This window comes from Aspergillus eucalypticola (genome assembly GCF_003184535.1).
Source record: "Aspergillus eucalypticola CBS 122712 chromosome Unknown BO83scaffold_29, whole genome shotgun sequence".
Classification (NCBI taxonomy): domain Eukaryota; kingdom Fungi; phylum Ascomycota; class Eurotiomycetes; order Eurotiales; family Aspergillaceae; genus Aspergillus; species Aspergillus eucalypticola.
Window position 1 is genome coordinate 20,099 of NW_020290303.1, and position 28,000 is coordinate 48,098.

Below are 28,000 nucleotides of genomic sequence, written 5' to 3' on the forward strand. Positions count from 1 at the left end.
AAATGCGGGAAGCGGGAACCTAGTTTTTCCAGCCTTCCATCGCCGCCGCCTTTGGTTGAAGCTCCCCCTCAAAAAGGCAGGCCTCACCTCTCCAGGAGCATGGATTCGTCTGGCTCCCAGGTATGTTTGACTCAAATATTGCGCTTGATTCGATCGCCTCATGCTAATTTCAATTTCACATTAGGAAAAGAAATCCATTCCCCGCTTCGCTAGCTTCAAGCCGCGGCCAGCAGCTCCGTCCGAAGCTGATCGGCCGCCCGGGCGCCCCAGTCGCGATACCTCCGACCGCGATGTGAAGTCTAGCCACCACTCGAGGCATCGGTCGAGACATAGCAGCCATCATGACCGTTCTAGGTCCCGAGAACGTCGTAGGAGCCATAGGGAGCATCGGTCCTCTCGAAAAGAAGCAAGTCATCGCCGCCGAGAGCCCACCCCCGAATATCCAAGAGCATCCACATCGACCCGCACCGTGAAACACCCGCCCGAGGAAGCCTCGGATTTGTATGTTATAGATAGCAAGGGCGATCGCTACAACCTCATATATGGAACGTTACATCGATATAGCGTTCCACAATATTATCGCGTCGGTCGGGGCAACGTCTTGGGATTGCCTTCCAGCTATAAGATCGATCGGGAAAGCGCTGTCGAGGACGTGTTGATCGTCACGAACGAAAAGAGAGAGGGAAAGTCGAAGAAGAAGGCGAAGAATCTGCTCGCAGGACTAGACAAGGGTAGATCCCGACTACTTCGAATACGGCCAGAATCGCTGGTGGATGCGGCCGCAGAAACGTCACGAGACTACATTTCCCTGAGTGTGTCTAGGAATGGGAAGCACCTGGATCTGTTAGAAGTCGACTCGGATGATGACAAACACGCGTATCGGTCGATTCATGGCAAAGCTAAGCCAGAGGATCACTTGCCCAGTGATGTTGAAGCTGTGTCCGATACGGATTCGGATAAAGAGGGCGGCCGGAGTGACCCCGACCATGAGATCAAGGAGCGCAATGCGGAGTTACTGCAGACTGTCGAGAAGCACCCTGATGATGTCTCCGCGTGGCTAACGCTTATCGACCATCAGGAGTCGCTCCTTCGAGGACCGGAGAGGGAATTTGGCTCTTTGACATACGCAGAAAAGATGGGCCTAGCCGACATCAAGCTATCACTGTACGAGAAAGCACTGAAAAAGGTCGGACCGAGCCCTGCAAAGGATCGCCTCCTGCTCGGCCTTCTCGAAGAAGGGGCAAAACTCTGGGACACTAAGAAGCTATCGGCTCAGTGGCAGACGATACTGAAATCAAATTCCGAGTACATCAACCTTTGGATCCGATATCTCGACTTTCGTCAAACTGAATTTCTGGACTTCACGTATGAGCGGTGCCTTGCAACCTTTCTGGAGTGTCTGAGACTCAATAAGGCTTCTTTCGAGAAACCCGAGAAGACCCAGATCCACTTTTATCTGTTCCTTAGGTTGACATTGTTCATCCGGGAAGCTGGGTTTACAGAGCATGCCGCGGCTCTTTGGCAAGGTCTTTTGGAGCTGACTTTCTACCGACCCGGCTCGCTTGATAGAAGCAAAGGCCCAGAAGAGGTAATACCAGCTTTTCTGGAGTACTGGGAGTCGGAGGTCTCCCGCATCGGAGAAGCAGGCGCCAAAGGGTGGAAGAACGAGGGAAATGTGCTGCGAAATGCGAATTCCAGCGAAAAGCCTCAATTCCAACTGGACCCCAAAGCCGTGTTTGCCTCCTGGGCACCGTCCGAACGGGAACGAATTGTCAATGCTCGGTTGCCAGCCCGCAGTATTGATGATTCGGAGGAAGATGACCCCTACAGAGTCATCATTGCACCTGATCTCGAAGAGATTTTGTCGCTGGCACTACAGCCAACGCCTGTAGGAGTGCTGATTGATAGCTTCTTCTATTATTCTCATCTTCCACCCGTTTCGTCGGTTGACAATTGGGGTACGACAAGTCGCTGGAACGGGGATGGCTTCGTGCAGAACGAATTTGCAAGCAATTTTTATGCAACGCTTGCGGACTGGCTTCCTGGTGTGGCCGCTGACATAGAGCCCACGGTCGCATCCCCTATGCTTTTTCCTCATCAAAACTATATAATTACGCTGGATACTTTGTTTGCTGATCCTGCTAAGTGGTTTTCTGCCCTTAAAACCTGGAGCGACGCCACTTCTAATTCACAATCCGATGTCGACCCTGTGTGGGTTCGCAGAGTCGTCCGATCATTGATAGAAGCGCAGCCTGAAGATGAAGATCTAGCCGAATATGGTCTTGCTCTTGAACTTGCGTGTAAAAGCAAGGATGCGAGAAAATTCGCGAAATCGCTGCTCAAGAAGCGATCGTCTAGCCTGCGACTTTACAATGCTTATGCTCTGATAGAGCGGCGCTTCGGCAATCAAGCAGCTGCCGATCATGTATGGGCGACTTCCCTCTCTATGAGCAAGTCCTTCCCTGATCGCGACAGGGTGGATAGCATGATTGTGTGGCGCACCTGGATTTGGGAGCTTCTCGACGCTGGAAATGCGGCCCAAGCATCTCATCTCCTCCTTTCGATGCCCCAGAATAGCATTGATCTGAAGATCCTTTCCGATGCTTCCAGTCACCCGTCCTTCAGCCCGACAAGTTTGCTGAAGATACAAAGTGTATGTTTACCAGATTTACCGGCCCTTCCACAATGCTGACTTTCCATCCAGTACCTTTCAGAAGCACAGGAAATTGGTCTTGCGAACGAGAAGCCTATCGTCTTCACGTCATGCATAGACTGCCTAGCTATCCTATCGTATCTCTCCAATTCCCTCGATCTAAGCAGGTCCCTGGAATACTATCACAATGCATTCGCCAGGGTAGCTGCCCTACCCGACCAGTCCAAGTCATTCGCAAACTTCACGACCGAACTCCTCCATCAATCCCGGGCCCGACTCCTGTATCACCACATCCGCACAAGTGGCATCTACAAACCCTCACATATTCGTTCCCTCTTATCCGGAAGTATATCAGTATCTCGCCACAACACCATGTTCCTATCCCTCTTTGCCTGGAACGAATCCCGGTTCCGCATTGAAGAGCGCGTTCGCGACACAATACGAGATATCACCAGCATCAATACCAACAAAGACAATCTCACAGCCGCTCCAGTTCCCATAACGACACATCTCTTTTCAATATACACCGAAGTAAACCGTCCTACGTACGCCGGATCAACCATGCACTCTGTCCGTGCGGCATTCGAGAAAGCCATTGGTGACACCATCCACCAAGGCTCTAATACCTCCACCGGCCACTCCAGCATCACCATCTGGAAACTCTACATTCTCTTCGAACTGTCTCGTAATGACATTCAACGAGCAAAGTCTGTCTTTTACCGCGGAATGCGCGCCTGCCCTTGGTCGAAGGAGCTTATCATGCTTGCGTTCACTCATCTCCGGGCAGATGTTATCCGGGGGCAGTATCCGCAGGAGAGTAGAAAGGGCGATGGTATGGGATTCGATGAACTCAGGCATGTTTATAACGTGCTTGTTGAGAAGGGACTGCGCATTCACCTGGATATTGAGAATGAGCTGGATGAGATTGCGGTGGAGATGGAGCGGAAGAGGATTTCTTCGAGTTCGGGGTTGCCGATTACTATGCCTGAGGACAAGGATAGTGAGGATGAGATGCAAAGTTAGTAGAGCTGTAGATACCGCTTGATGCGGGTTGTATTCCTTATTCACTAGTGGTGAAGTGCCAATAAAGGAACCATTCGTGAAAGTGCTTTTTTACTCCAACAGAATTCATTAGTAGTAGCTTGGTGAGATTTTTACTGTGTGTGGTGCTGGCTATACTACTTCGCAAGACACAAAACCTTCTTACCTATACTATATTGAGCCGAATATAGCGACCCCCGCCAAGAGATATATATTTACCACTCTTAGCCCCCATCACAGCATCACCACTACAAGGTGTTATATATAATATATCACAAGACTCACCCAATATCCTACCCAGCCACCATCAACGACCCTCTTCCCCTGATACTACTCCTATACCTTAAACGGCACGACCGTCCCGCCCCCCTCTCAAGGATCCCTCTCATCCCTCACAACCTCCCCCACAACCCGGACAAAGAAAAATCACTATACGTCGTATCCACCTCCACAACCCTAACATCCACCCCCTCCGCCTTCACCCTCCCCAACATAAAATCCCGATACGCCCTCGGGACCGAACCATCCTTCGTCGTAGTCACATACGTAACCGGCACTCTCCACCACGCATCCCCCGTCGTCGGCGTGTGAAACGTACTCAACGGATTCCGTACAAGATGTTTCAGTGACTTAGACACCTGCGTTTCATCGGAATCGCCCAGGAACAGCTGGATAAGATCAACGGGGAACTTAGAACGTAGCGGAGCTAGTTACAGCGGCGCTATCAGGTATTCAGTGTTAATACAACAGGTGATACATCAAATCATATTGACATAGCCCCGAAGTTCATCCCATATAGTATATACAGCTGCGATAATGAGATGATCTATCGTGAAGAAAATACCTGAGGTGGACGTTCTAAGAACCGAGCATCGTCAAACATGCCTTGTAATATAGCAATTTCGGACATCAAGGGAATGTAGGCTCTATCCACTAGGCGATAATAGATCCCGTTGTCTTCCCAATAAGGACGAAGTATAAGCGGCATGTGTACTCCGAGAGCCATCACGGCCACGTCTCCTTGCTGCACATTAGGTCCGCTGATTCCGAACCCTTCAACTATCGGATCATCCACTCCGAAAACAATCTTCCCAGAATTCGACGGAAGAACATTACAGAGCTCCTGCCACCACGGGTTGCTTGCGCGATGTATGTCAATCTCATGGAGAAGATGGAATGTCCCTGTTGTTTTGGCGCTTAGATTATGTGTAAATTTGGTGTGAAGATGAGTATAAGCCAGGCACGCATGCACGAGACTTAGACGCCTGGATTCCAAGCCCCCCCAGGTATCATAGCGTACATCTGTGATGCTAACAAATTGATCGATGATATCTGGCATTGTAGAGGCCAGTTGTACAACCGGGAAGCAGGAGCCGATGCGACGAGCACAAATTGTCATAGTGGACAGGTCGTCTGTGGTCGTAGGCAATGGAACCCTGGCGTCTGAGTACCAGCCATATTCACCGAGGAAGGCATCCAGAGGTTCAGCGGCACAACCGAAGTCGAGAATCCAGGACGGATAAGAAGATGAGAAACCAGGTGAATGATTCCCTTGCCAGAGTCTGAAGGAGCTCAGAGCTCGGGGGCATTTCGTCACGATATATGCTGTTGTTTCGTGCATGACCTGCTCAACTGGTTTATTGTAGTCCGGCGGGTATTTGGTTTGTAGAGAAGGGAGCAGACTGTAAAGTGCGTACACTTTATCTCGAGGATCCTTGCACTGTCGATGCCATGTCTTGTGAAAGTGATATAGGGCACTCTCGTCTTTGGATCGCTCGGTTGGCCCATGAAGAAGCCAAAGCTTTCTGAATTCTGCCTCACCATACCTTCGTCTAAATGCTTCCTGAATTTCTTGATCGTTCCAATATGCCTTCACTAGACTCTCACGGGCGAATGAGAGCATTAAGTAAGCATTGAATGTGAGTGTTCCACTCATGCGAATTGGATAGCAATTGGCCAGCTGGTATTCCTGATATGTCCACATGCGTGTCTAGTTAGGGTCATCCTTGACGAGTCGGAATTGTTCGTACGCGTTGAGCAGCCGCATCGCCCTTAGGTCTCGATATCTGTCGTGGTATCTGCTCACTTTGTCCAGGACACGCCATGTACCAGTTTTTTGAGTGATCCGGCCCGGCACGCATGCCTTTGTCCAAGAAATCGCAGCACGTAGATCCATGTTACTATTCACCATCATAGCAATAACCGCAGACGCGCTCTCATAAACACGCCCAAGTAATGGGACTTGTGTGTTCTTTTCAGGGACATCATGCTGATTGATGCAGACAAAGTCGATCCATACCACTCGTCGCCGATACTTACGGCGAAGAAGACGGAGCGTTTTATCCACACTCCGTGTCACGTAAAAGAGGGTATCATTGATGATTATATCCGTCTTCTTCGAGGCATCTCCCCAGACATACGAAATAGCCTCAAACTCAGGGCTATTGTCCAGTGATACAGACTTGAGAGAGCACCTGGTTATGGATTCAGCCTTTGTGCTGGGTAAGATAGTGAGGAGTCGGATTTCGTTTCGTTCTGGATGTAAAGGAAAGTTCTCTAGATGTTTGGGCATCTTGGTAATAACCTGAAAAGGAAATGAAGGGTTCCACCTTTTGCTGAGCTGAAGGTGCCCATTTTATTTTCGCGAGGCTGATTTCGCGATGATGTTGTGGTCCTTAGGCATCCGTGCATAGCCACAGAAGGCGAAGACTGGCCATTGCTATTGGCACTAAACGATACGCTAAAGAGACTGCGAATCCTGCCTAATTTAGGATTCGCTCTTTTATGCACCAACAACTGAGCTTGAAGACGGAGTTTATGATTATTCGAACCTCATGTATGCATCATCTTAAAATGCTATATGCGGATGCGACACATGGTTTTCATGTTCTATAGGGTTAGCCATTGGGTGTAATTGGGTCTTTGTGATGAAGTCTTGGGAGGACACTTAGAGGCATTCTCTGGGAAGAGAAAACTGATAGCTGAAGATTGGCTTGCATCATAGATCCTGAATTCATTGAAGAGGTGGAGATAGAACACCAACTATTGGATCATTTCTAACAAACAACTAATTACTACCATCAAGAAACGACGTCCGGTTTATATACCAGGCCATTGCATCCGGATTTCCTCTTTCCGAAGAATTCTCCACCTCAGCCCAACCATTTCCGAACCACCCAAACTCATTACCGTCATATGCTGTAGTCTCAAAATCTTCCCACCTCACATGTTCAAGTGCTTTAATAGCATGGAGGCTACTTCCGGGCCAAAGAGCAGTAACATGACCCCTCTTACCCTGCTGCAGAGTCGTTGCACTGGCTGGAGGTGACTTGTACCAACTGTTGCATTCGGAGCTGTAGACCGTTCGCTCGAAATACCTCTCCGCGTAGTTGGTGAAATTTAGGACCTGTTTCCGCTTTGGTTCTACAATCCCGACATTACCATAGGCCATTCGCGATAATATCTGCGCGACGTATGCGTGTGTCTGCTCTATCATGATGAGGAGGTTTCCTGCCCCTTGAAAGGAGTTGGGTCCCAGGGACTGGAAGAAATTTGGGAACCCGTCGGTGCAAAGGCCTAAGTATGTCTCTGGGCGATTGGCATACTTGTCACGAAGGCTGCTACCATCACGACCTATAATTGGGAAATTGGCTCCTAGGTTCTTTTCAAAGCCGGTTGCGCAGATGATTGCATCCACGGGGCGATGTTTTCCATCTGCGGTGACGATACCAGATTCATCTATACGAGCAATTGGTGTGCCGATAACATTGACTTTCGGCGATATTAACGCCTCCAGATATCCAGGAGCAGGAGTCAATCGGTTACAAAGCGGAGGGAAGTCAGGCAGCAGGAGATCCAGTAGCTCGGGCTTTGCTTTTAGTCTCTCCCGCATGCCAGCTCGTAGCTGTGCTGCCGCAGCCTTCTGGATATCGCTATCCCGTTGGGAAATGGCGAATTGACTCTGGATCTCTAGCTCTAGTTCCTTGCGATACTTGAGGTACGATGATGGGTCATCCCGCCATTTCTTCTTCTCTTTTTCCGTGTAGCGAAAATTCATAGCCTGATTATTCGTTCTTGCTGCAAGGTGAGGGCTACCGTGTTGGTTGGATATCCATGTCCCTCCACGAACGTAGTGGTCCATAGACTTGACTTTGTCGATGATTGCGGGGACGATCTGGACTGCGGTGCTTCCGGAGCCGATTACGGCTACGGTTTTTCCCTGAGGATCAATCAGACCCATTGTGCTGGGTTTATTAACGAAGCGTAACTCACCTCAGGCTTGAAGCTTTCGTCCCAGCTAGCGCTGTGAAGCAGCTGTCCCTTATAGGATTGTAGACCAGGTATTGAAGGCCACTTCCACTCGTTAAGCAGGCCCGTTCCAGTCATCAGCACGTCGGCCGAGTCTTTGAAAGTATATCCAGTAAGCACGTCTTGGATCTGAACAGTCCACAAGTTGGTGGTATCGTTCCATTGTGCTTCGATGCATCGCCGATTGAAATGGATATGTTTCCGAACATTATATTTCTTGGCCACACGTTTCCAGTATTCGAGAATCTCATCTGATCCAGAGAAGAAGTGACCCCATTCAGTCCATGACTCAAAGGTTAGCTGATAAGTATGAGATGGCACATCTACTTGCACAATCAGTCAGTAACGGTTAATATGTCATGAGATTTGGTCCTGCAAGGCTCACCACACGCGCAGCCTGGATATCAGTTTTCGAACCATGTTCCTCCTAGTTCGGGATTCTTCTCATAAATAGTCAATTCCAAGTGCGGCACAGTCTTCAGAAACTGAATGGCAGCGACAATTCCTGAAATGCCTGCACCGATGTAGATGAGTTTCAGTGGCCGGGGCTGATCAATAGGACGTTCCAAGATCAACGCAGGGCTGGAATTGGCATGTTGGCGGTCATTGAAAAGTTGAGAGTCCTTTGAACCATGCTGCTCGGTGGCCAAAGGTTTTTCATCGTCATTGAGATCGATGTTGTACTTGCCTGTGGTGGTTCGGTCGTTGAGAGGACCAAGAGGAAGTATCAATGGATTGCTTTTAGCTGTTTTGACTGAAAACATGATATGAAGATTTAACGTAGATCCTCTTTAACCATTCATTACTAGTGAAATTGAGAAAAAATGATTCTCCGTGGATTTGCAGCTGTTGTGTGATCCCGAAAACTATGAGTGAGTACCTTTTCCGTGCATCGCTTGAATTTTTCTCTGATCCTGATGCTTTCTATAGCTATAATGAAACCCTGCGTGAGACGAAAGTAACCCGATGTCTGAGATGGACATGTAACATGTTGTATGTGGATTGGCATCGCCTCTGTTATGTCAATGTTCAGCTCTCATCTATGGATGTTACAGTAGCATACCGGGATGTGCGCCTCATCACTGTGCTTGTCACGGCCATGGCTGCCCATAGAAATTACAGAACAGTATTCTAGCCCGGTACAGTCAAATTCAACTTTAGAATACTATTCCGGATTCCCCCACCTTAGGATGATTGAGCCACCAGAGGCACCAATTGAAGAGACTAGCTGTGGGGATCAAGGAGGGGTGTCTAAGATTCCAGTGACATTGCCGAGATGATTCATGGTTCGCATTCTGGAAATTCTCCGCGGACATTTATTATTCGCCAGTGCGACATACATGATACCCGCACGTGGTTAGTTCCCGTTTTCAACCACGGATATTATGTATACGGGGTATGACATGTTGACATAGTTCAAACAAATCCTTCAACTCGAGCTACAATTGCTTACCCCAGGACGCATTGCAGGCAGCACGAATGATTTGGGGAGTGATTGTCTAGGGTATAGTCAACCGGCATCAGAAAACTCATTCTCTCCAAATGTAGTTCTGGTGCAATTCCATCATCACCCACGACGTGTCTGGTTTCGGACTACAGTGTGCCGCCCGTGGATGAGTATTATCAAGGAAGATACTACGGCGGTTTCACTCAGACCAATCCCATGCTCCACTTACATGGCAGAGTTATACTAAGCATTTATCGCTCTGGGGATCCTGATGCATGGGGCAATAACTGATGGATTTGGCTCAGAACTCCTCACACTGTTGTTCTGCGATGAATCTCTGATGCTGACAAAAGTGGCCAATGTGGCTACAGCTTCATTGGCGATGTTGCATCGCTAGCTCTCTTTAGCACTATTGGACGCAAAAGGAGACTAAGGGCCACATACAATCATCTTGTGCACGTGTTCCACTGTGACATGTATGAGTAATGTTGCATAGCGAGGCATTATCTATCCATCTCTTACGAGGAATTCACAGTTACATGACCTCAAGCTTCGATGTGCGAGTAATGTCGCACACATAGCTGCTCTACACATTTACGATGGGACTTGATTGGAAGATAAAAGGATCTAAACGTCTTCCTAGCCGTGCTGCTACTTCTTCAGGTCATCAGATATTCGAACCACATTTTTCGGGATTGCTTCAGATATATCTATATTATTTTTCTACTCACTATGAAGACTACCGAATTTGAATTCGACCTTGACTACAAGATCATGCCCCATGACCCCGTCGAGCTCCGAGGTAAAACCCGCGATAGCGGAAGGATGATTGTCTTGGATCGTGAAAGCTCCAAGATCGATCATGCTATATTCTCCAGCATTGGAGACTACTTCCGCCCCGGAGACCTTCTCGTGCTAAACGACAGCTACATGCTGTCAAACACCCTGTGGTTCGAGTACGGCAACAACGAAACCCTCCAACTAACCGTCTACGGCCACGAGCCAGACGGCACCACCATCGTCGAGCTTAAAAAGCCCGAGGTCACCTTCAAACGAGGGCAAACCCTCACCTCCCTGGACGAAGAGAAGCTCAAATGCACTCTCCTTGACCAGCAGCCCGATAAGCTGTGGAAGGTCCAGTTCAGTCCCGCTGACCTCCTCCTCCCAACTCTCGACCAATACGGAGCACGGCTCGACGAGAATATCCATTTGAACCCCACATACTGGAAGGAAAAGCCCGATGCTTACCGCTCTGTGTACGCTAAGAAGCCCGGCTCTTTGGAGATACCCTCCGCCGGAGTGCACTTCTCTCATGAGCTCCTCGCTGAGATCTCCGCCAAGGGTGTGGAAATCGCCTATATCACTTTGCATGTGGGGGCGACTGAGATCCTCTCTGTTCGTCATATTAGTGTCGAGGAGATTGAGAAGCACAAGGTGCGATCGGAGTATTATGAGGTCAGTGACAGGACCTCGGCACAGCTGAATCGAGCAAGGGGTGAAGGCCGTCGCGTTATTGCTGTTGGCACGACCGTTATGCGTACGCTGGAGACCATTACCCGTGAGACCGGCCGCCAGGGTGCCATCAAGCCCCAGCATGGATGGACGGATCTCTATATCTATCCGGGATTCGAGTTCAATGCTGTTGATGTGCTGCTTACCAATTTGCATCTCCCGCGGTCTAGTCATATTGTACTTACGGCTGCGTTCGCAGGAACGGAGTTTGTTATGAGGAGCTATAAAGAGATTCAGGAGAAGGGCAATTATGAGTTCGATATGTTTGGAGACTGTATGCTTATCACTTAGGCTATGTATCATACTACCTGTGGGACTATTCGTTCCTTATAGCTTTCGCAATATGCCAAACTATGTTCTAGAGACAGGGGTCCAGAAGTCCAGTGACTGTTGTTTGGAAGCATGCATGACTAAGAGTCCTATATTTCTACTGATAATTCCAATCGCTAGTGGAATAGAATCATAGTCCGAGTCAGTTTGGCATCTATGCCACGCAGAATGGCAAGGGGCTGGGGCTGCCGAGAAGATATCCATTGGTACACCACGACCTATTCATTAAACTTGGCTAGCCTCGCAAGCGCTGCGGGCGTCCTCGCCAACAACACCTTCCGCAAATCCACCCCAAAGACGCCTTTCTCCTTCAATAACCACACAAGTCGGACCGCATCAGACGAAGGTCCACCCAGGTCATCAAAAAGCGAAACATCCGAGCTCACATCTCCCACCGTCACACCCAGGCATGTCGCGAACGCCTCCCGTATAGTTTCCATATCAGACTCATTATTACAGGGCTCTAAAAATGACTTTCCACAGGCCCATTGAGGTGTTTGGTAAGTATACGCGCCTCACGGCACACCGAATCCACAATTTCGTGGACCGTTTGGTGTTGGGCGATGAGCTGCAAGACCAGCTGGAATGCGGACATCAGGGCCTCACTGTCATCGCCACTGAGTAGCGCGTCGTCGTGCTCGAAAAAGACGGTGATTGTTTCATCCGGGGACTGTTGGAAAAATTCGAACAGGACGGGAAATTTTGCGCCGGACGGACGAAGGTTGAATGGCTGGCCAAAGGAGCGTCGGGTCTCGTCGCTGCTGGCAGGGTGAAAGGTGACCATGATCTCTGCCAGGGAATTTGTGAGGGACGGGGGAAGTTGCAGGGCCTTGCACAGCGACGCGTAGGGAACGGCGTGTGCGATCGCCGTCTGCGAGGACTGTTGGACCGCTCGCAGAAGCTCGAGTAACGATTGTTGTCGGTCCCATTTCACGCGAATGGGCACGCGGTCCAGCAGACAGCCGGCGAGCTCCTCGGTGAGAGGCTCAGTGCGGAGGGAGTACGGGGCCATCATAACGATGTCCTGACTGGGTCGGAGGGCTTGCGTGGCAAGCGTAACAGCGGCGAGCATGAGTTGATGCGGGCTCAACGATATATCGGCGCAGAGGTGTTGGAGGGAGTTGGAGAGGGAGGACGGAAGGGTCCAAGACTTGGTCCCGCCGGTGTAGGATCTTGGTCGATGGGACTAGTTCAAGCCGGTTTGGAGAGGCGGATGGTCGAGGTAGGTCTTCCAGAAAGATAAGACCTCAGCTGAGAGGTATTCCTGGGTGGCAGACCATACGGTCCAGTCTATGTAGGTGTGTGTCTGTCGGCCAGCGGAAAGGCAGCCTGGGTCGGTGTGGACTCGTCTTGACAAGGCTTGGAAGCGGACGGCGAGACTATTGAGGAACACGTTCATCGTGATGGCGTCGCCGACTAGGTGGGACATCAGGATCACGAGAGTGGATTCTGTTAGGGAATGTTGATACAGAAGGGCTTGAACGGGCTGTTCATTGGCCAGATCAGACCGATAGTTTCGGGCAGCATGCAGAAACTCGTCAATAGACAGCTCAGTGTTTGGCAAAGTGGAGGAGGGGAGACGGTGTGTAGATGAGGTTTCTAAAAAATTTGCCCTGGACTTGACTTGCTTGTAGCGCGAGAGGAAGACTTCACGCTCCTGAACAAATTCCCTGAAAGCCTGATCTAGCATGGCAGTTTTGATGAGATTATCGGCCGAAGCGGCCACGACGACCGCAATGTTGTCCAAATCGGGAGCGAGGGCCAGAATTGAGGCTTCGATATCTCCCAGGTCAACCCGAAATCCCCGGATTTTGAACAGGTCGTCTTCTCTTCCAATGTACTCAATATTTCCATCACGCATCAGATGGCCCATGTCGCCAGTCCTAAACATCTTCTGAGATCCACCAACATGGAGATCAGGTAAGAACGCGGATGCAGTTTGAACAGCATTGTTGCGATATCCAGGAGTAACTTGAATTCCGGAGATGTAGATCTCACCTTTGACTCCGACTGGCACAGGCCGTTGCTTCTTGTCAAGCATGTAGATGCGGGTCCGGGGCGTAGGCCTGCCAATGCTTACTTGCTCGTGCGCTGCATCGTCGAAGCACTTGAAAGTGGCGAATAAAGTACATTCAGCCGGGCCATAGCAGTTGTGGACCACTCTACCCGGACGCCATTTATCGAGCAGGTTTTGGTGGAGTGCCTCTCCCAGCAGATAAACTACCTGCAAGTTTCTATAATCTTCAGGATCTAGCGTCGCCAGAAGAGAAGGTGTTGAAACCATCGCATCGACCTTATTCAGATGAGCGAGTGGGTCATTGACATCCTTTAAGACCAGTGTTCCGCCAAAGCAGGTGGCAGAGAGGACTTCCAGCACGCAACAGTCGAACCCTAGCGACAGTGTCTGCGCGATGCGCCACCCAGGCTTAGAGTACAGCCGGCCCTCCGGACAGGAGAGCAGGGACATGATGCCCTTGTGGGCCAGCTGCACCGCTTTGGGGACGCCCTTGCTTTCCTGAAGTGAAGACGATCGCCGCGATGTCGTTATCCTGGACTTTACGGTAATATCGGTTCCGCTGTACGGCCGTGTTGGTGAGTAAACTACTCACATCCAACGCCTTGACATCCCCAAGGAAGCCATATCCTGTCCGCATGTTGGCTCGTGGGAACAGAACCACCTTGGCGGAGGCAGATTCGATCATGCAATGCTGCCGCGCCCGAGGAAGCTTCACGTCAACTGGACAGTATGTGCAGCCGGATTGGATAACCGCCAGTATTGCCACGAGCCATTCGATGGTACCGTCACTGATGACGCAAATAACGTCTCCCCGCTGGGTAAGTTCATTGATCTGCGAAGACACGACACCCAAGAAACAGCTCAGTTCTCGGTAGGACAAGGACCTTGAATCGGTGGATACGGCACAGAGATCCGGAAAGCAGCTCATAGACTCTTGAAGTGCCCACTGGAGAACTCTTTGGGATTATACTTCTGATTACAACTATAAGCTCAGCAGGTATTCCAGCTAACTGTTATATTATATCTTCTTTTTGAAAGGCAGCATGATGGATCCAGCTGCAGTAAGTCTAGATAAAGTAATACATCTCTATATAAGTAAGATCGTAGAATATAAAATACTAAAAATAATTAAATGTAAAGAAAATATTTTTATCTTCTTATTTAAGATAGTAATAAATTATTCTATATTCAAGAGTGCCAGTTCTCTATTTAATCTTATTTTCTATTTATAAAATTATATCTAGTTCTTAGTGGTAGCTCTTCAGTTATTATATTAATTGAATCATAACACCGCGCAGCATGTTCCTGCCAAAAACGACCCGGGAGTATAACTGAGCGGCAACATGCTACGAAAAGAGTGAATCGTACTAAGGTGTGCTTCAATCGCTACCCCGTAACACAGCCGCAAGCGGCGTGGCGTATGTGAGACTAACAAAGCGTACAATAAACAGCCATCTATTTGTATTCATTACTTAAAAGAATGAAAGATAGCCATGAACAAGCGAGTGGAGGTGAACGATACTGAACAGAATCCGGTCTTCGCTCCCAGCGCCTACTGGGAGAAGTCTCTAAAGCACGAATCCGAGAAGGTTGCTAGGAAATATTCTTGGCCAGCCAGCAAGTTCGAGCAGATGAAACTGCGATCAGATTTCCAATCAACGATTATTTCGAGCACAAATAAGTATCGTACTATAACTTGTAAGTAGACGGGTCGGGTCAGGTCCAAAACTGACCCGTCCACCTTTGGACTCCTTTCTGTTGTCCCTTCACTACCGTATAAGATTCTCAATTCTCCAGCTTCTTTTTCAGTGTAAGTAAGCTTTCGGCAGTATCCTTAATACTGCTCTCCAATGACCGGAATTGCATCCCAAGCACTGATTGAGCCTTCTGATTAGAAACTTTGTAAACGGCTGGTTGGGTTTGTCCGATCTGACTATGTGGAACTTTATCCTTAATCTGAGGAAAGCTTGCGCGCAAGATTTCGCACACTTCCTGGTAGTTGTAGTTACCTGAAGTAATGAAGAACCGTTCATTCATAGCTTCATTGATCTGAAATGCTCGAAGGTGAGCATCGGCGACATCACGGACATCGGCCCAAGCAGGAAACCCCATTACTGGCACTTCAGTTATACTACCATTCATCAGCCGGTAGATATCAGCAGCGCTGGTGTTCAACTTGCTCATATCTTGAACGCACTGCTCGACTGGGCCGTAAATCATAGGCGGGCAAATAGTTGCTAAGCTGAAATGGGGCTTCTCTTTTTCCATGAAATCCCAGGCAGCCTTCTCAGCGAACGCTTTAGAAGCGCAATATGCGCTCACACCATCGGCTGTCCTAGCGTTTTCGTACGTTTCGGGATTCCAATCGGCCTCGGTGTATGTGTGCTCAGGCCATAGTCCTTTATACAGGTTGGCCATAGCGGCAAAGGACGAAGTAATCACTACTCGAGTGATGCGTGAATGCGCCTGCGCAGCTTGAAGAATTTCAAGGGTCCCACGAATTGCAGGCTGGAGAAGGTCCTTTTCCTGGTCCTCAACCACAGACTTAACAGGAGAGGCGGTATGAATGATCTACCAAGGATCTATCAGTTCGATATTCTTACGGAGATGAGAATATAACCTACCCCGTCTACTTCCTTTACTGCCTCTTCAAAAGCTCCAGGCTGCGCTATATCCTTAACAATAGCGAAGGACAACCGATCAGAATATTGAGAAAAGATGCCGCGCACATTGGCAGCTGACTGCTCAGATCGGACTGTGCCACGGACTCGATAGCCATGCTCAAGAAAAGATTTGATAACATGCGTCGCGACGAAACCAGAAGCTCCGGTAATGAGAATTTCCTGGTCCCTCTGGGCGGACATATTGGTGGGAGTTGATATTATAGGGCGGTTTTAGTCTTTAGTATCTGGTTGTGACATGAGAGACTGAAGATAATTCTCCCAAGGTTCTGTTGCTTGTCTAGTAGGTTTTATAACCTTAAAATGTTCACAATTTGACTATCTAAACGTTGTTATGCATTCATGCTCGTACATAGAACCATAGCGGGTGTCTGGCTGTGGTCCTATCTATCCGGACTAAGCCGGTTTGTAAAATTACTAAGCAGTGTACTGTGACGTATCTGGTAGTATAAAATTGGATTTCAGTACGATAGCTAAATTTATAAAGGGAACTTGAGCATCCATACACATATAGTCACAATGTATGTTTGAAAGAAATTGGTGTGTAGGTCAATAGGTTCCTGAGATGGCTCTGGTTGCTTACATTAGCAAAGACAAAATCCAGGAACGAAAGCATTGTTATCGACCTTTAAAGATATTGTCACAGACCACTTGTTATTGCTATTGTAATGCTTCTCGAATAAAATACTCTTGTTCGTACTCCGGTCGTATAAGTGAAAATCGGTGAAGTGGGGAAGTATCTTGTTATCCTGAATGATTACAGAGGTGTTTCTCAAGATACTTTGCAGTAATATTTGGCCGGGGCTTCCGGGCGAGGTAACTGGTTGCCGGGCTATCATAGCAGATCCTCACGCGATTGTTATCTTTATTCTTTCTTTTTCTTCTTTAACAAGTTGACCCTATTAGTTTTGTCAATCCTTTAATGAGTTATACACTCACCTGCCGCTTCCCTACAAACAGCTTGAAATTGTGAGCTTGAAAGAACTTGACTCAAGCGTTAAGCCGTTCTTTCATGCTGAAAAAGGTCTAGTGAGATATTAGTTATCCAGGTTAACCTAGTTAACGTTACGTAACTCACGGTCGCGTGGCTACATGATCCGGCAGCCGGGCTTACAGCTCGGCGTGGTCTGAAATAAACTCCGCGTGGTCTAATACTAAATATGGAATAATCCTTTTCTATCTTAACCATGATGAGAACTTTGATTTTCATAAAAGACATATATTTTCAGTATACTAAAATGATGCACATATTAAAACTAAGCTTAAGAATATTAAAAAAAAAAGATTCTCTAATAAAGTATATTAATAAATACCCTAAATACCCTAAAATCCTTAAATATCTTAAAAATTCTGATAGGCTCATCATGGTTTAAAACTAAGATTCTTGACCATGATAAGCTTTTGCTAAGAACAGCTCAGCATGTCTGAAGAAAGCAGTGAGATGACTGGCAGAATATTAGACCACGCTCACCTTTTTTCAGACCATGATGAGCTGCGACCCGTCTGGCGGCCCATTCTGTAATGCCATATAAAAGATGCCTTCCTAAGCCAGTATAGTTACCTATACCCAAACCTTTATTGCATTGTCACACCCTAGGATCGGAATAAGTAAGATTTCTGGATGTTGGCAGAATTCCCGCTAGCTTGGTTATGTGGTTTTCTCGGCTGCTGATATTATTGGTTAACCGAAAAAGATGTGGAAGATCCAATTTTTGGTACAAAGGTGTACTCCAACAGGCCCCCACTTATTAGTGAATCCAAACTGTGTCCAGGCCTTGAAGCTGTACTCTTCCGTCATCCGGTATTTGATACAGTAAAACTTACCGGAGAAGAGCTTCCGAACTATGAGAGAAAATGGACTGCTTATGTGACCGTATTATCAGACCACGCTATTTAAGCTCGTTGAGCAACGGGTAGGTTTTCTAATAACACAAGCAACAAAATGCCCAGAATCGTGCTGTTCTCTTATCCTGGCTCTCCATGGGGAGCTAAGGTGATTAGTTACCTTAGCCTTCGCGGGATTGAGTATTCAGAATGTTGCCAACCCATGACTTGGCCTCGGCCAGACCTCCAACTCCTTGGTATTCAATATCGCCGCATTCCGTTCATAGCAATCGGCAAGGACATCTACTATGACTCGTCACTTATCTTTGAGAAATTGGAGGCATTGTACCCGCACCAACCACTAGGCGCGAAGGAACCATCGGCGATGACACTCGAAAAGCTCATGGAAAAGTGGGCAGAAGGATCCCTTCTGAACTCGGTTATGTATATACTACCGAAAAGCTTGCCTTTCTTGACAGACTCAAAGTTCCTCGCCGATAGAAAAGAGCTATGGGGCATGGACTTTAGCCCAGACGCTTTAGAGAAAGGCCTGTCTAAATCTTTAGTGGAGATAAGGGGGCATTTTGCTATTCTTGAAAATCTTCTCGGAGATGGAAGGCAGTGGTTGCTTGATAGTAAGAAGCCCGGATTGATCGATATTCACGGTAAGATAGAAGTCCCAACACAAATAACTTTCACAAGATCATGTTCACTGATCATTTGCTAGCTGCATTCTTGTTTGATTGGATATTCAATATGCCGGGAGTTCAGATAAATGAATTGATTTCCGCTAGTGCCTACCCATTTACTTGGAGATGGCTTGACAGATACAGACATGCGATCGCGGCATCGCAAAAGCAAGGAGCAGCAATAACCCAACTAACAGGACCTGAAGCGACAAAGTTGATACTGGAATCTGAATTCGCTGAGATGGCAGGGACTGTAATGGATGATCCCACAAGGCTTCGAGAAGGCCAGATTGTCGCTCTTTATCGTATCGACGATCTCAGCTCCTCAGTCAAACATCGTGACGTTGGTCGCTTGGTCGGCTTGACACCACATGAGACTGTTATTGCAATCAAAGCGAAGGCAACTGACATCGAAATTCGAATTCATGCTCCACGCTCGCAGTTTGAGGTAGAGGTCGCTAGCTAGCTAATCGGATAAAGATACGTCAATGTCCGAATCCTTTTGACCACCGGTTGAACAACCGCGCGGTAGAGAGCGGATAGCCATCAGTGACACAAATATGATCAGAATAGGTATTGGTCTCTGAAGAGGTGGTCAAGGCAAATGCAGAATAATGAAAGCAACCTACATGAAGATGTGGCAAGACTACTTTGTTATAAGCCTATCCTAGATACCCCTATATCTCATATTCTGGTCTCTTTATAGAAAGGACCGAAATGGCTACGGCTTACCTACGATTTTCGTTGGTTACAAGAACTCTCCAGCGTTTTCCGGGTGATCCCGCCGACGTGCCTGTTTGCCACTTTACATTGTGTTCGAATATCACGGGCCTGCAGATTATTAGCATGACGTCACTTACCTGCGTTGTAGTTCGAGCCTGGGCAGCGCTAATCTTTTGTGACAATAACCGGACCGCCGAGATTGCTGAGTCACCATGTAAAGATACGGGGGTTAGATGACCGTTTGAAGATGACATCGTCGTCTCGGAGATTAATTTCTTCGCCTCTGCTTGATGAAGTGACAGCAGGGACTTGCGATCACACTTGCCGTTGGTAGTTTGGGGAAATTCGTCCAACGCATAGATGGTGTCTGGTACGAGGAATGTCGAAAGGTTCGCGCTGAGGTACTGTCTCACAGTGCTTATATCAACCCTTGGTGTAATGAAGGCAACCAGGGAGTTCTCGATCTTCATTGCCACTGCGCCAGTAGTTTAGGGGATGCTAAGAATTGCGGGTTCTACCTCGGCCTCCAGGTTAATCAGAAAACCACAGTTTTTGACCATACTGTCCATCCGTCCCCTAAAGACGTATCCATCGCAGGTCAAACGTGCCAGATCTCCAGTTCGGTAATATCGTTCTCCATTGTGCATGACGAAGCTTTTGTTTGTCGCTTCGTCATTGCCATAATATCCGAGAGCAAGACCTGCACCTCCCACATATATCTCGCCCTCCTCATCTGTACACTCTCCGTCGGGATTGACCAGGATAATCTTACTGTACCAAATTGGCCAGCCGACGGTAATTGGACCTCCCGGGAACAGCTCACCCAGCAAAATAGCGCAAGTGGCCTCAGTAGGGCCGTAACGTTGAATATGCGACGCCATGGTCGAGACCAGGCTTGGATCAACGAAGGTGAAGGAGATTCGCCGCCCAGATAGATGGCTCTAATGTTATCCAGCCCTTCTGGATCCAAAGTGGATAAAATGCTAGGTGTGAGGGGAAGAACGGTGCATTGTTTGGCAGACGCTGCGAAGGTTGCCGGATTGGCCAAAATCAATGTGCCGCCGCTGGTCATAGTACTGAAGATGTTCCCAATGCATGCTAGCCGGATGATACAGTATGGAAGTCGGCCCAATGCATGTTCAATAGAAAGGATCACTCACCGTCAAACGCAATCGATACCACGCATAAGACTCGGGAATTGGTGTTAAAACTGAGATTGAAAGGAAGGTTCGGATCACATTCCCTGCAATACGCCGTGATCGATCGCATTGACACCATCACCCCCTTCGGCATGCCTGTTGTGCCGGAGGTAAAAAATTATGTACGCCAACCGATCTAGACTTAATACTGGTGGGGCAATAGCCTGCCAGATATTGCTCTGGTGCTTAATTATGAAGCTGGAGTCTAACATTGCCTTCCACGATGACATTTCCAGTACCTTCCAGGGCGTGAGTTGAAAGTTGGATTGCGCTGAATTTGTCGAGATGATAATATGTGGTTGTATTTGTTGTAGTGTCAACTGGGTTCGATCATGTGCCCAGGATTCTGCGTCCATAGGTACATAGCAGGCTTCACATTTCAGGATGGCTAAAATGGCGACAATTGCCTCAGGACTGCGTTGGGACAATAAAGGAATGGCATGTCCAGGTCGAACCCCATTCTGCTTCAACTCTTGAGCAAAGATGCTCGAGCATTCGTCCAACTCTCCATATGTCATTCTAGGTGGGTCTGTGAGGAAATTCGTACAATCTTCAATAGCGATGGTTTCTGGGTGTAGAGAAGCATAGCCTCTGAAGAGCGATACAAGGTCGATTTCCTCTTTGTTCAACATTGTGCTCGGACAATTTAGGGCACTAGAAGTTCAAAGTCTCATACACGTTCTCCGGGGGTACTTTATGAGCAACACGACTGAGCCTTTCGCGGAGACAAATACAAACGGGTGAGTATAAGATTTTAGGCGCAGTTATTCTGAGATTCGTATCGGATCGGCGCGAAATCACGGCGGGTTTTTCTCGGGGAGTGTAGCCCAGGCTCTCAGCCCCACAGAGCACCTCAGTGCCATGTGGCCAGGATGCTATGTGGCCAAGCTTCGGAGAAGCTAGGCAAGCTCCGTATGGTTCGTCTGGAGACACAGGTTGTTGTCATCAAGCCCGGGTACAATTTAGCTGTGGCCGGGTAGTCGGGGTGTATTTTCGGCATTCTCAACAGCGTTTACCACCTCCGAGACTAGGGCCCGAATGGCAGTAAGATCTCGGTGTTGGAGCAAAAATTCAAGATGGGGCAAAGGCGCATCCATAAGTACAGCAGGGAAACAAACCATATCAGAATCAAGTCACAAGCTTTGAATCTACCCATCGATAACGACATCGTATCATCAATCGATTGAAATGGTGTCCGTTACCTCCCAGACGTCCACACTTTTAACTCCGACAAGCATCAGAGCTCCTGATTCCAAGGCCACTATATCAATCGGTAAATTCACGCTGTACATGACAACACACCATGTCGGATTCTCACGAGCGCTCTGCCATTCCCAAATGAAGATCAGCACTTCTGGTGGAATGTGGTGGCTCCCACAATCCAGGAGCTCATGATCAAGTCAAATTACAACCTGGCCCATCAATACTAGCACCTGATCTTCGTCTATCGATATATAATCCCTGGGCTGGGTCCCCGTCCCAAGCCAAACGGTCAGCCCCACTGGCACTCATTCATGACCGACGACTTCACTCCCCTTGAGATCAGTGTGAATTTTCATGACAGCAAAGCAACAGTTCGCTTCGGTTTTGAGCCCATTCGTGACCTCGCCGGTACTGAACGGGATCCTGCTAACCGGCAGGCCAGCGCCAACTTTTTGCACAAACTTAGCCAGGATGCTTCGTTGGGCGTCAACCTGGGCTGGGTCCTCTTTCTGGTCTTCATTCTAGTGCTTAGCTGTCTTATCTGGCTATAGATGATTGATAATTGATCGCTCCATTCATGGCAGTGTTATCGCGCGCCCCCTTCCTTTCTTCCGGTTCCCTAAGCCAAATAGCAATTTGCCCGTTGGACGGGTTTAAAGGCTACAATATAAACACTTCAGCATATGCAAATAGTATAGAGTTGTTTCAACATGTATATATATTGTAGTGAAAGAACTGACATATAATGTTATTATGATGTTGATCAGCTCATCCAACTGATGTGATCGGCCATCACCCTTCCATATATTATGATGTAACTGTCTTCATTCTCTATATCCGTAGAAAACCTTTCTAAAATATGTCTTACCTATGTACGCGCCCCCGCGGGTTGCTTCGCACTCTCGGCTTACAGATTTAGACTGTAGAGCAGGGTATAGATAAAGATATCTGAAATTGCGTTAGTAGAAACTTTACAAATGCAGTGAAGTTAGCGGTATACTATGTACAATGTCAGTGGAATTGGGCAACAGGGCACGTGGTTTGATCCAGGTATATACATCAGTGATCTAAAAATCCAAACTTCATCCATGGCATAGTGGTTTCGCATTATTTACAAATGGCCAAAACGGCTTCCAAGGTATCTTATAGACAGGAAGTCAGTTTTCTCGTTGGCGAATCAATCGTCGACATCAGTGGTCAGCAACTGCCTTCCGACATGCAGAATCCTGAGCATCTCTTCTTCACACTGTGCCAGTACTGCTAGGATATATGTGACATCCACCGGGTTAAGTGATATCACACTGACTGGCAGGTTGGACAAAGGTGTTTCCTCCTTCTCCAGTATGCGGCGCAGTCCCCTCAGAAGATCGGTCCCCTCTTGGACCGCCATGTGAACCATAAGGCCATGTATCACGTGGACTTGCTGGTACGGTATCTCATACTCACCGCAACGCATATCAAGTACGGGCTGTGAGCATAGTAGTGGACCTTCGTGTTGGTGTTTTAGGAATGCTTGCGACTGGAACCAGCCACATGCTATTCGGATGCACCAGGACATCAGGAAAAATAGTTGGGGATGGTGCTCGTGGCTCTCGCATTGCATGATGGCCCGAATCGAGGCCCAGATCCTGTTAACGGCTTGCATCCCAAGATCAAAGCGACCCCGCTCGACAGGGTCCAATGTCAAGCTGCAAAGCCGAGACTTGCTGTCGAGGAGATAGCTTACACACGTGCATGAATGAGAAGCACTGTTCGATGTGTTGAGAGGGGGTGTCTCGGAGGATATAGGTTCTGTTACTTTTGTGTAGAGCGGTGACAGAGAGTCGGCGATGAACGGGAGAGCTGCGCTGTTGGAAGGAATGAGTTGGAGAGCCTCTTCCTCGTTTGGTCTCCACAGACCCGTTACTTCGTGTTGCAGATAGGCTTCGCTCGGATGTTGAGCCACATAGCCTTCGGAGAGCGTCATCCAATTGCTGTACCAATTTAATGGCAACAGTATCTCATCACCAGGATTCATCTCCCTTCTATTCATTTCTCCGTCGCCTGTGGCACGGCTCGTGCTAGAGTTGCAACTGGCACTGCTACTTGAATTCTGGCCTTGTGATGCAAAGCAAAGATGCTTGGTGCTCATCGTCGCTTCTTGTCTCAATCTCTCTGCCTTCTCCAGGGCCTTCCGATTGCGGGACCCTTTGGGCTTAGCCGTTCGAATGACAAATTCATATCGGCAGGGGATATCCAGCTCTATACATCGCACACATGGACTATCGCCAGTACATTTGACCTAGAGAGAGGTAATACTGTCAGTGATGCCCATATCAATACACTATCCACAGTAAACTCACCTTTGACTGGTGACAGAAGTCACAAGCCTTGCGCAAGCGATTTCTTGGACGTGGGGAATCAAGACTGGTATGAAGGGGAGACGTCATCATCAATAGAACTACAATCTCAAACAGAAGATAAATATAGAAGTATGTGGATGCCTCTCTTTTCTGATATATCCTGGACCTTGTGCAGTGATTATATTGTTCTACGTACAATGTGGAAGACCCAATGTTATATCCGATCTGTTTTTGTAACCCTAGAGTACCCCAACATTTATTCCCTAGATCCCTTGAACGTTTTGCTCTCAGCAAAGGTGTCTACCTTACTATGAACATCGGCCGAGCGTGGTGTATTGATCTCGGACGCCATCTGAACCGCTTCGCACGAGAGTACGAAAAGTGTTATTTGTCTTGAAATCAATTGGCCTCATAGTTTGGAGGAAGCTAGCTTAGTGCTTACAGGAAGATGAGGCTTTGGCCCCAGGTTATGTGATCCGAGCGTCGTATGACCCAAGTTCGGCCGCCTAGGAGCACTCCTACAGTGGAGCAAGAAATGACGCGTCCACATGCCTAACATAATCTCCAACTTCTAGTAATGTTTAGCATGCTTCAATTTACCACGGTGATTAGCTAGAATGGTAAGTGGTTGGATTCGAATCCTTGAATCAATGAGTCCCAACCAATGGGGCGCCGCTGTGGAAAAGCGGCTCGCAAATACGCTACTATGAAAGGCGCTAGTAGGGAACGCTCATGGGTCCAAAGCTGAGTGGGGGTTCTTTGACCAGCGGAGGAATCCAGCCCTCTAAGCCATTGCATAACAGTCTGAAAACTCCTTACTACCTATCTTCCCGAACCATTATCACATAAATTCTTGCGATCCGAGTCATTCCTGGGCTGCGATAGGGATGCGTGACTAAATCAAAAGAAAAAAAAGAAAGTGGTATTGATTGGGTTATCAAACCGGCTTACGGTTCAAATCCTATCACTGACCATAATAAGACCACAATGGTTGAATCTGTCAGGGGTCAAACTCTCTGAGCAACTTAGTGATATACTGTAGTGCATGATCTAGCCAGTCGCAGCTCGCACGAACGGCTGTGCGTAGAAGGCTGAGTCTCACTGCTTTAAGGATTTGAATCCCTGCACCTACCTCCCCGCTATGCCAACAAAATCACCGAGGTCAACCGGATTACATCTAAGGTGGAAGTGGGGCCATGTGCTGCCTCAGCGTCCCCTGGAATGGCTAATTATTGAGTTTCAAATAAGCCGAGCTAATCTTCCGCAAAGAACTGTCAGGGAAATCGGGAGATCGGCCGGCTCGAATCAAACAGCATTAGGATCGCTTGGAGATAAGCAAGTGCGCGCTATGGCTTTTGACTGCTCATCTCTCAACACACCATTCAAGTCAAACAAGGACCCCTCCCCAACTACCAATTCCAAGACCTTCACTATGAACAGCGATACTCCCTCTTTTCATCACCCCTCAGACACGCACTCATCTCCAAACGAATCCATCCCATCCCCATCCCCGAGTGGTTTGTCTCGCCCTATTACCTCATGCTTACCCTGCCGTCATCGCAAAGTCAAATGCGACCGTCGCCAACCACAATGTTTAGTGTGTGAGCGAGGCGGTCATGTCTGCTCGTATGTATCGAAGCCGCAGTCACCGGCTTCGCCCCTAGAGTCGAACCGCATAACCAAACCCAGCAACAATAGTGGCTCTAAGCTGTCTTCGTCAACGCTGGCTAGAATCAACCCTGGTCTGCAGCGACTGGCAAATTTTATGGCGCAAGCGAAGGCATATGAGGCATCCTCATCACACAGTCCCTCCTCGTCGTCTCCGGACTCATTCACACCTACAGCGACAACACAACCGACACCAGCAGCCAACACTTCCGCCCCTCCCCACAATCCGCGATCGGAGGAAGATGCCCTCATCCTTGATAATGGAGTTCCCCACTTTGTTTCCGGCAAACACTGGGCTTGGATGGCAGCAGAGGTGCGCTCCACAACATGCGATTCGCGCAAATAGCAGGACAGGGAAAACCCAAGAAATGCTAACACGGCCTTGCCATTCGCTTTGCCTTCTTTTTAGCTTCAAGACATCCAATCAGTTCTTACAGAATCTCAAAAATCTTCTCCACCCGACGGAACACTTGACGATGTCATTTGGGATGCAGATTCGCCTGCAAGGGCATCATTCAGCAGCACCGGCAACAACTTCTGGCCTGATACCCGGGAAGATTGTTACCTGCTGCTGAATGTGTACCTGGCAAATGTTGACCCGATAGTTCGCATTATACACCGGCCGAGCTTGGCCCGTCGCTTTGACGCCTTTGTTCGTTCTCAATATCCCGACAGTCGAGACTATACACCAACACAAGGGGGTGGCAGCCACGGCGGTACGAGTAGTACTCTGAAAAAGATCGATGCGTTCAAGCCACTGGTCATGTCTATCTTCTATGCAGCTGTCAATAGTATAAAGGATACAGACGTTGCCACCATGTTCGGCATGGACAAAGCCACTCTCCTCAAACGATATCGGATGGGAACAGAGTTACTTCTAAAGCGCCAGAAATTCATGACTTCAAGGATCTTTGAGGTTCTGCAGGCATTTGTGATATTACTAGTACGAGATCCAACGAGTATGTTGAGGGCAAATTTTTAACCATGATTCATGGCTATAGACTGCGCAATACAGAGAAGACGACATGGGGAAAGTGTGGCCATTGACAGGCCTGGCCATTCGGATTGCAATGCTTCAAGGACTCCACAGGGATCCCTTAGCCCTACCGCTTGGAACGATCGACGTCGTGCAGGTGGAGCTGCGCCGTCGTCTGTGGGCGCAGATCTGCCATCTGGATTTCAGGACGGCAGAAGATCATGGATTCGCGCCATCGATCCACGCATCGGACTTTGATACACGTCGACCCGTCAGTCTGGACGATGTAGATTTGATCGAAGGCGTGGCCCCCTTGTCTGGGCTCTCTGATGCCCCTAAATTCACCGATATGACTATCTACCTTCTGCGCATTACAGCCGCCGGTTACTACGGGCGCATCATCCAGATAACGCATGCATCACGCAAGCGTTTGGGTAACGGGCTGGATAGTTCGGTTGTTGATGAGTCCCAGGCCTTGATGGAGCTACAGGGACTGTTGCAGACCGCCACTGGGCTTGCACGTGATTTAGAAAGGGGCCTCGACGAGCTTATTCGCTACTGTGATAAGAGGGTGATGATGCAGTCGATGGCCTTGGATCTCAGTCAGCATCTCAAGACTAAGTTTTGGGTCATGTTCTGGACGCAAATATCCCGACAGGATCGCGAGAAGATTATCAGTCCTGCTATGAGACGAAAGTGAGCCTCACCTTCTTCGCCTCCCGTCATTTTCCCACAGCCCTAAACTTACGCTTAGCTGTCTCCTCCAGGAGCACGGGGAGGGGAGAATGATCCTAACAAGATTTACTGACCAAATCTTTCTCGACAGCATATTCGTCGACGCTGCGACCGCCGTAGAGACTTGGTGCGCCATCTCCTCGAGCCCGGCCTGCGAGCCATATCAGTGGCACATAACCTCTCACGCAGGCTTCTACCTCATTCTCTACGTGCTCTCCGAGCTCTGCAGTCCGGCATTCCAGGCGCCTGAATGGGCGGACCTTCGTCAGCGTGGGCTTCAACTGGCCAATGCCATTTACGAGCTCCGCGGTCAGCATACTACGGGCGCCTGGCCTGCAATTATTTGGTTGGCGAACCGTATTCGGTTCCAGCAGGATCTGGCTTTGAATTCTGGGCCTGGGTTATCTGCTAGCCATATTGCCGCTGGGAATGGTGCTGCTGGGCCCGGTGGTCCGTCGGACAACCAGTCCGTAACTATGAGATCGGCTGGGAATGTTGATGGTCCGCCCACGATGGGAGCGGCGGGTATGGAATTCAATACAGGAGATCTCATGGGGCTGATCAACCTTGACGAAATTAATTTTTCGGACTTTATCATGATGGATGGGATAGGGGTTCCGGGGTTTACGCGGTGAAAGAGAGATTAGATAAC

General features: G+C 48.5%; 11 protein-coding genes across 11 annotated transcripts; 4 read left to right on the plus strand and 7 right to left on the minus strand.

The window, feature by feature from the left end:
* Nucleotides 1-82: 82 nt before the first annotated feature.
* On the plus strand, nucleotides 83-3,739 carry BO83DRAFT_368496 (uncharacterized protein). The gene is made up of 3 exons (XM_025529828.1): nucleotides 83-120; nucleotides 185-2,653; nucleotides 2,705-3,739. The coding sequence occupies exons 1-3, from the start codon at nucleotides 100-102 to the stop codon at nucleotides 3,674-3,676; spliced, it is 3,462 nt and encodes a 1,153-aa protein (XP_025384116.1). The 5' UTR covers nucleotides 83-99; the 3' UTR covers nucleotides 3,677-3,739.
* A 781-nt stretch (nucleotides 3,740-4,520) lies between these two features.
* Nucleotides 4,521-6,266, minus strand: BO83DRAFT_453627 (HET domain protein; the record flags this gene model as incomplete). The annotated part of the gene is made up of 3 exons (XM_025536912.1): nucleotides 4,521-4,768; nucleotides 4,811-5,684; nucleotides 5,706-6,266. The coding sequence occupies 3 exons, from the start codon at nucleotides 6,264-6,266 to the stop codon at nucleotides 4,521-4,523; spliced, it is 1,683 nt and encodes a 560-aa protein (XP_025384117.1).
* A 495-nt stretch (nucleotides 6,267-6,761) lies between these two features.
* BO83DRAFT_453631 (flavin-containing monooxygenase) lies at nucleotides 6,762-8,766 on the minus strand (the record flags this gene model as incomplete). Its single annotated transcript, XM_025536913.1, has 4 exons — nucleotides 6,762-7,913; nucleotides 7,967-8,253; nucleotides 8,324-8,328; nucleotides 8,420-8,766. 4 exons carry the CDS (start codon nucleotides 8,764-8,766, stop codon nucleotides 6,762-6,764), a joined length of 1,791 nt encoding a protein of 596 aa, XP_025384118.1.
* Nucleotides 8,767-10,181: 1,415 nt separating this feature from the next.
* Nucleotides 10,182-11,252, plus strand: BO83DRAFT_392340 (S-adenosylmethionine:tRNA ribosyltransferase-isomerase; the record flags this gene model as incomplete). The annotated part of the gene is made up of 1 exon (XM_025532934.1): nucleotides 10,182-11,252. One exon carries the CDS (start codon nucleotides 10,182-10,184, stop codon nucleotides 11,250-11,252), a length of 1,071 nt encoding a protein of 356 aa, XP_025384119.1.
* A 502-nt stretch (nucleotides 11,253-11,754) lies between these two features.
* BO83DRAFT_453639 (acetyl-CoA synthetase-like protein) lies at nucleotides 11,755-14,415 on the minus strand (the record flags this gene model as incomplete). The annotated part of the gene is made up of 3 exons (XM_025536914.1): nucleotides 13,901-14,415; nucleotides 12,538-13,806; nucleotides 11,755-12,477 (listed from the first exon to the last, which is right to left on the minus strand). Exons 1-3 carry the CDS (start codon nucleotides 14,234-14,236, stop codon nucleotides 11,755-11,757), a joined length of 2,328 nt encoding a protein of 775 aa, XP_025384120.1. The 5' UTR covers nucleotides 14,237-14,415.
* A 398-nt stretch (nucleotides 14,416-14,813) lies between these two features.
* Nucleotides 14,814-16,230, minus strand: BO83DRAFT_411064 (SDR family oxidoreductase). Its single transcript, XM_025534274.1, has 2 exons — nucleotides 15,933-16,230; nucleotides 14,814-15,879 (listed from the first exon to the last, which is right to left on the minus strand). Exons 1-2 carry the CDS (start codon nucleotides 16,170-16,172, stop codon nucleotides 15,094-15,096), a joined length of 1,026 nt encoding a protein of 341 aa, XP_025384121.1. The 5' UTR covers nucleotides 16,173-16,230; the 3' UTR covers nucleotides 14,814-15,093.
* Nucleotides 16,231-17,926: 1,696 nt separating this feature from the next.
* BO83DRAFT_420162 (glutathione S-transferase) lies at nucleotides 17,927-19,234 on the plus strand. Its single transcript, XM_025534922.1, has 2 exons — nucleotides 17,927-18,478; nucleotides 18,541-19,234. The coding sequence occupies exons 1-2, from the start codon at nucleotides 17,932-17,934 to the stop codon at nucleotides 18,966-18,968; spliced, it is 975 nt and encodes a 324-aa protein (XP_025384122.1). The 5' UTR covers nucleotides 17,927-17,931; the 3' UTR covers nucleotides 18,969-19,234.
* Nucleotides 19,235-20,106, minus strand: BO83DRAFT_453641 (acetyl-CoA synthetase-like protein; the record flags this gene model as incomplete). Its single annotated transcript, XM_025536915.1, has 3 exons — nucleotides 19,235-19,333; nucleotides 19,363-19,700; nucleotides 19,788-20,106. 3 exons carry the CDS (start codon nucleotides 20,104-20,106, stop codon nucleotides 19,235-19,237), a joined length of 756 nt encoding a protein of 251 aa, XP_025384123.1.
* Nucleotides 20,107-20,459: 353 nt separating this feature from the next.
* Nucleotides 20,460-21,103, minus strand: BO83DRAFT_453642 (acetyl-CoA synthetase-like protein; the record flags this gene model as incomplete). The annotated part of the gene is made up of 1 exon (XM_025536916.1): nucleotides 20,460-21,103. Exon 1 carries the CDS (start codon nucleotides 21,054-21,056, stop codon nucleotides 20,460-20,462), a length of 597 nt encoding a protein of 198 aa, XP_025384124.1. The 5' UTR covers nucleotides 21,057-21,103.
* A 1,701-nt stretch (nucleotides 21,104-22,804) lies between these two features.
* Nucleotides 22,805-24,056, minus strand: BO83DRAFT_430715 (Zn(II)2Cys6 transcription factor domain-containing protein; the record flags this gene model as incomplete). Its single annotated transcript, XM_025535535.1, has 2 exons — nucleotides 22,805-23,908; nucleotides 23,970-24,056. The coding sequence occupies 2 exons, from the start codon at nucleotides 24,054-24,056 to the stop codon at nucleotides 22,805-22,807; spliced, it is 1,191 nt and encodes a 396-aa protein (XP_025384125.1).
* Nucleotides 24,057-25,401: 1,345 nt separating this feature from the next.
* hasF (Zn(II)2Cys6 domain-containing transcription factor hasF) lies at nucleotides 25,402-27,983 on the plus strand (the record flags this gene model as incomplete). The annotated part of the gene is made up of 4 exons (XM_025527871.1): nucleotides 25,402-25,950; nucleotides 26,047-26,580; nucleotides 26,639-27,309; nucleotides 27,440-27,983. The coding sequence occupies 4 exons, from the start codon at nucleotides 25,402-25,404 to the stop codon at nucleotides 27,981-27,983; spliced, it is 2,298 nt and encodes a 765-aa protein (XP_025384126.1).
* Nucleotides 27,984-28,000: the final 17 nt, after the last annotated feature.

What these genes read in the sequence shown, in the direction of transcription:
- BO83DRAFT_411064 (XM_025534274.1), bottom strand. Translation starts at nt 16,172, where the DNA reads ATGTCCGCCCAGAGGGACCAGGAAATTCTCATTACCGGAGCTTCTGGT. An exon ending in CAGTAAAGGAAGTAGACGGG is followed by an intron (nt 15,880 to 15,932) that starts GTAGGTTATATT and finishes GATCCTTGGTAG; the next exon opens with ATCATTCATACCGCCTCTCC.
- BO83DRAFT_368496 (XM_025529828.1), top strand. Translation starts at nt 100, where the DNA reads ATGGATTCGTCTGGCTCCCAG. An exon ending in TGGATTCGTCTGGCTCCCAG is followed by an intron (nt 121 to 184) that starts GTATGTTTGACT and finishes ATTTCACATTAG; the next exon opens with GAAAAGAAATCCATTCCCCG. An exon ending in GTTTGCTGAAGATACAAAGT is followed by an intron (nt 2,654 to 2,704) that starts GTATGTTTACCA and finishes CTTTCCATCCAG; the next exon opens with TACCTTTCAGAAGCACAGGA.
- BO83DRAFT_420162 (XM_025534922.1), top strand. Translation starts at nt 17,932, where the DNA reads ATGCCCAGAATCGTGCTGTTCTCTTATCCTGGCTCTCCATGGGGAGCT. An exon ending in CGGATTGATCGATATTCACG is followed by an intron (nt 18,479 to 18,540) that starts GTAAGATAGAAG and finishes ATCATTTGCTAG; the next exon opens with CTGCATTCTTGTTTGATTGG.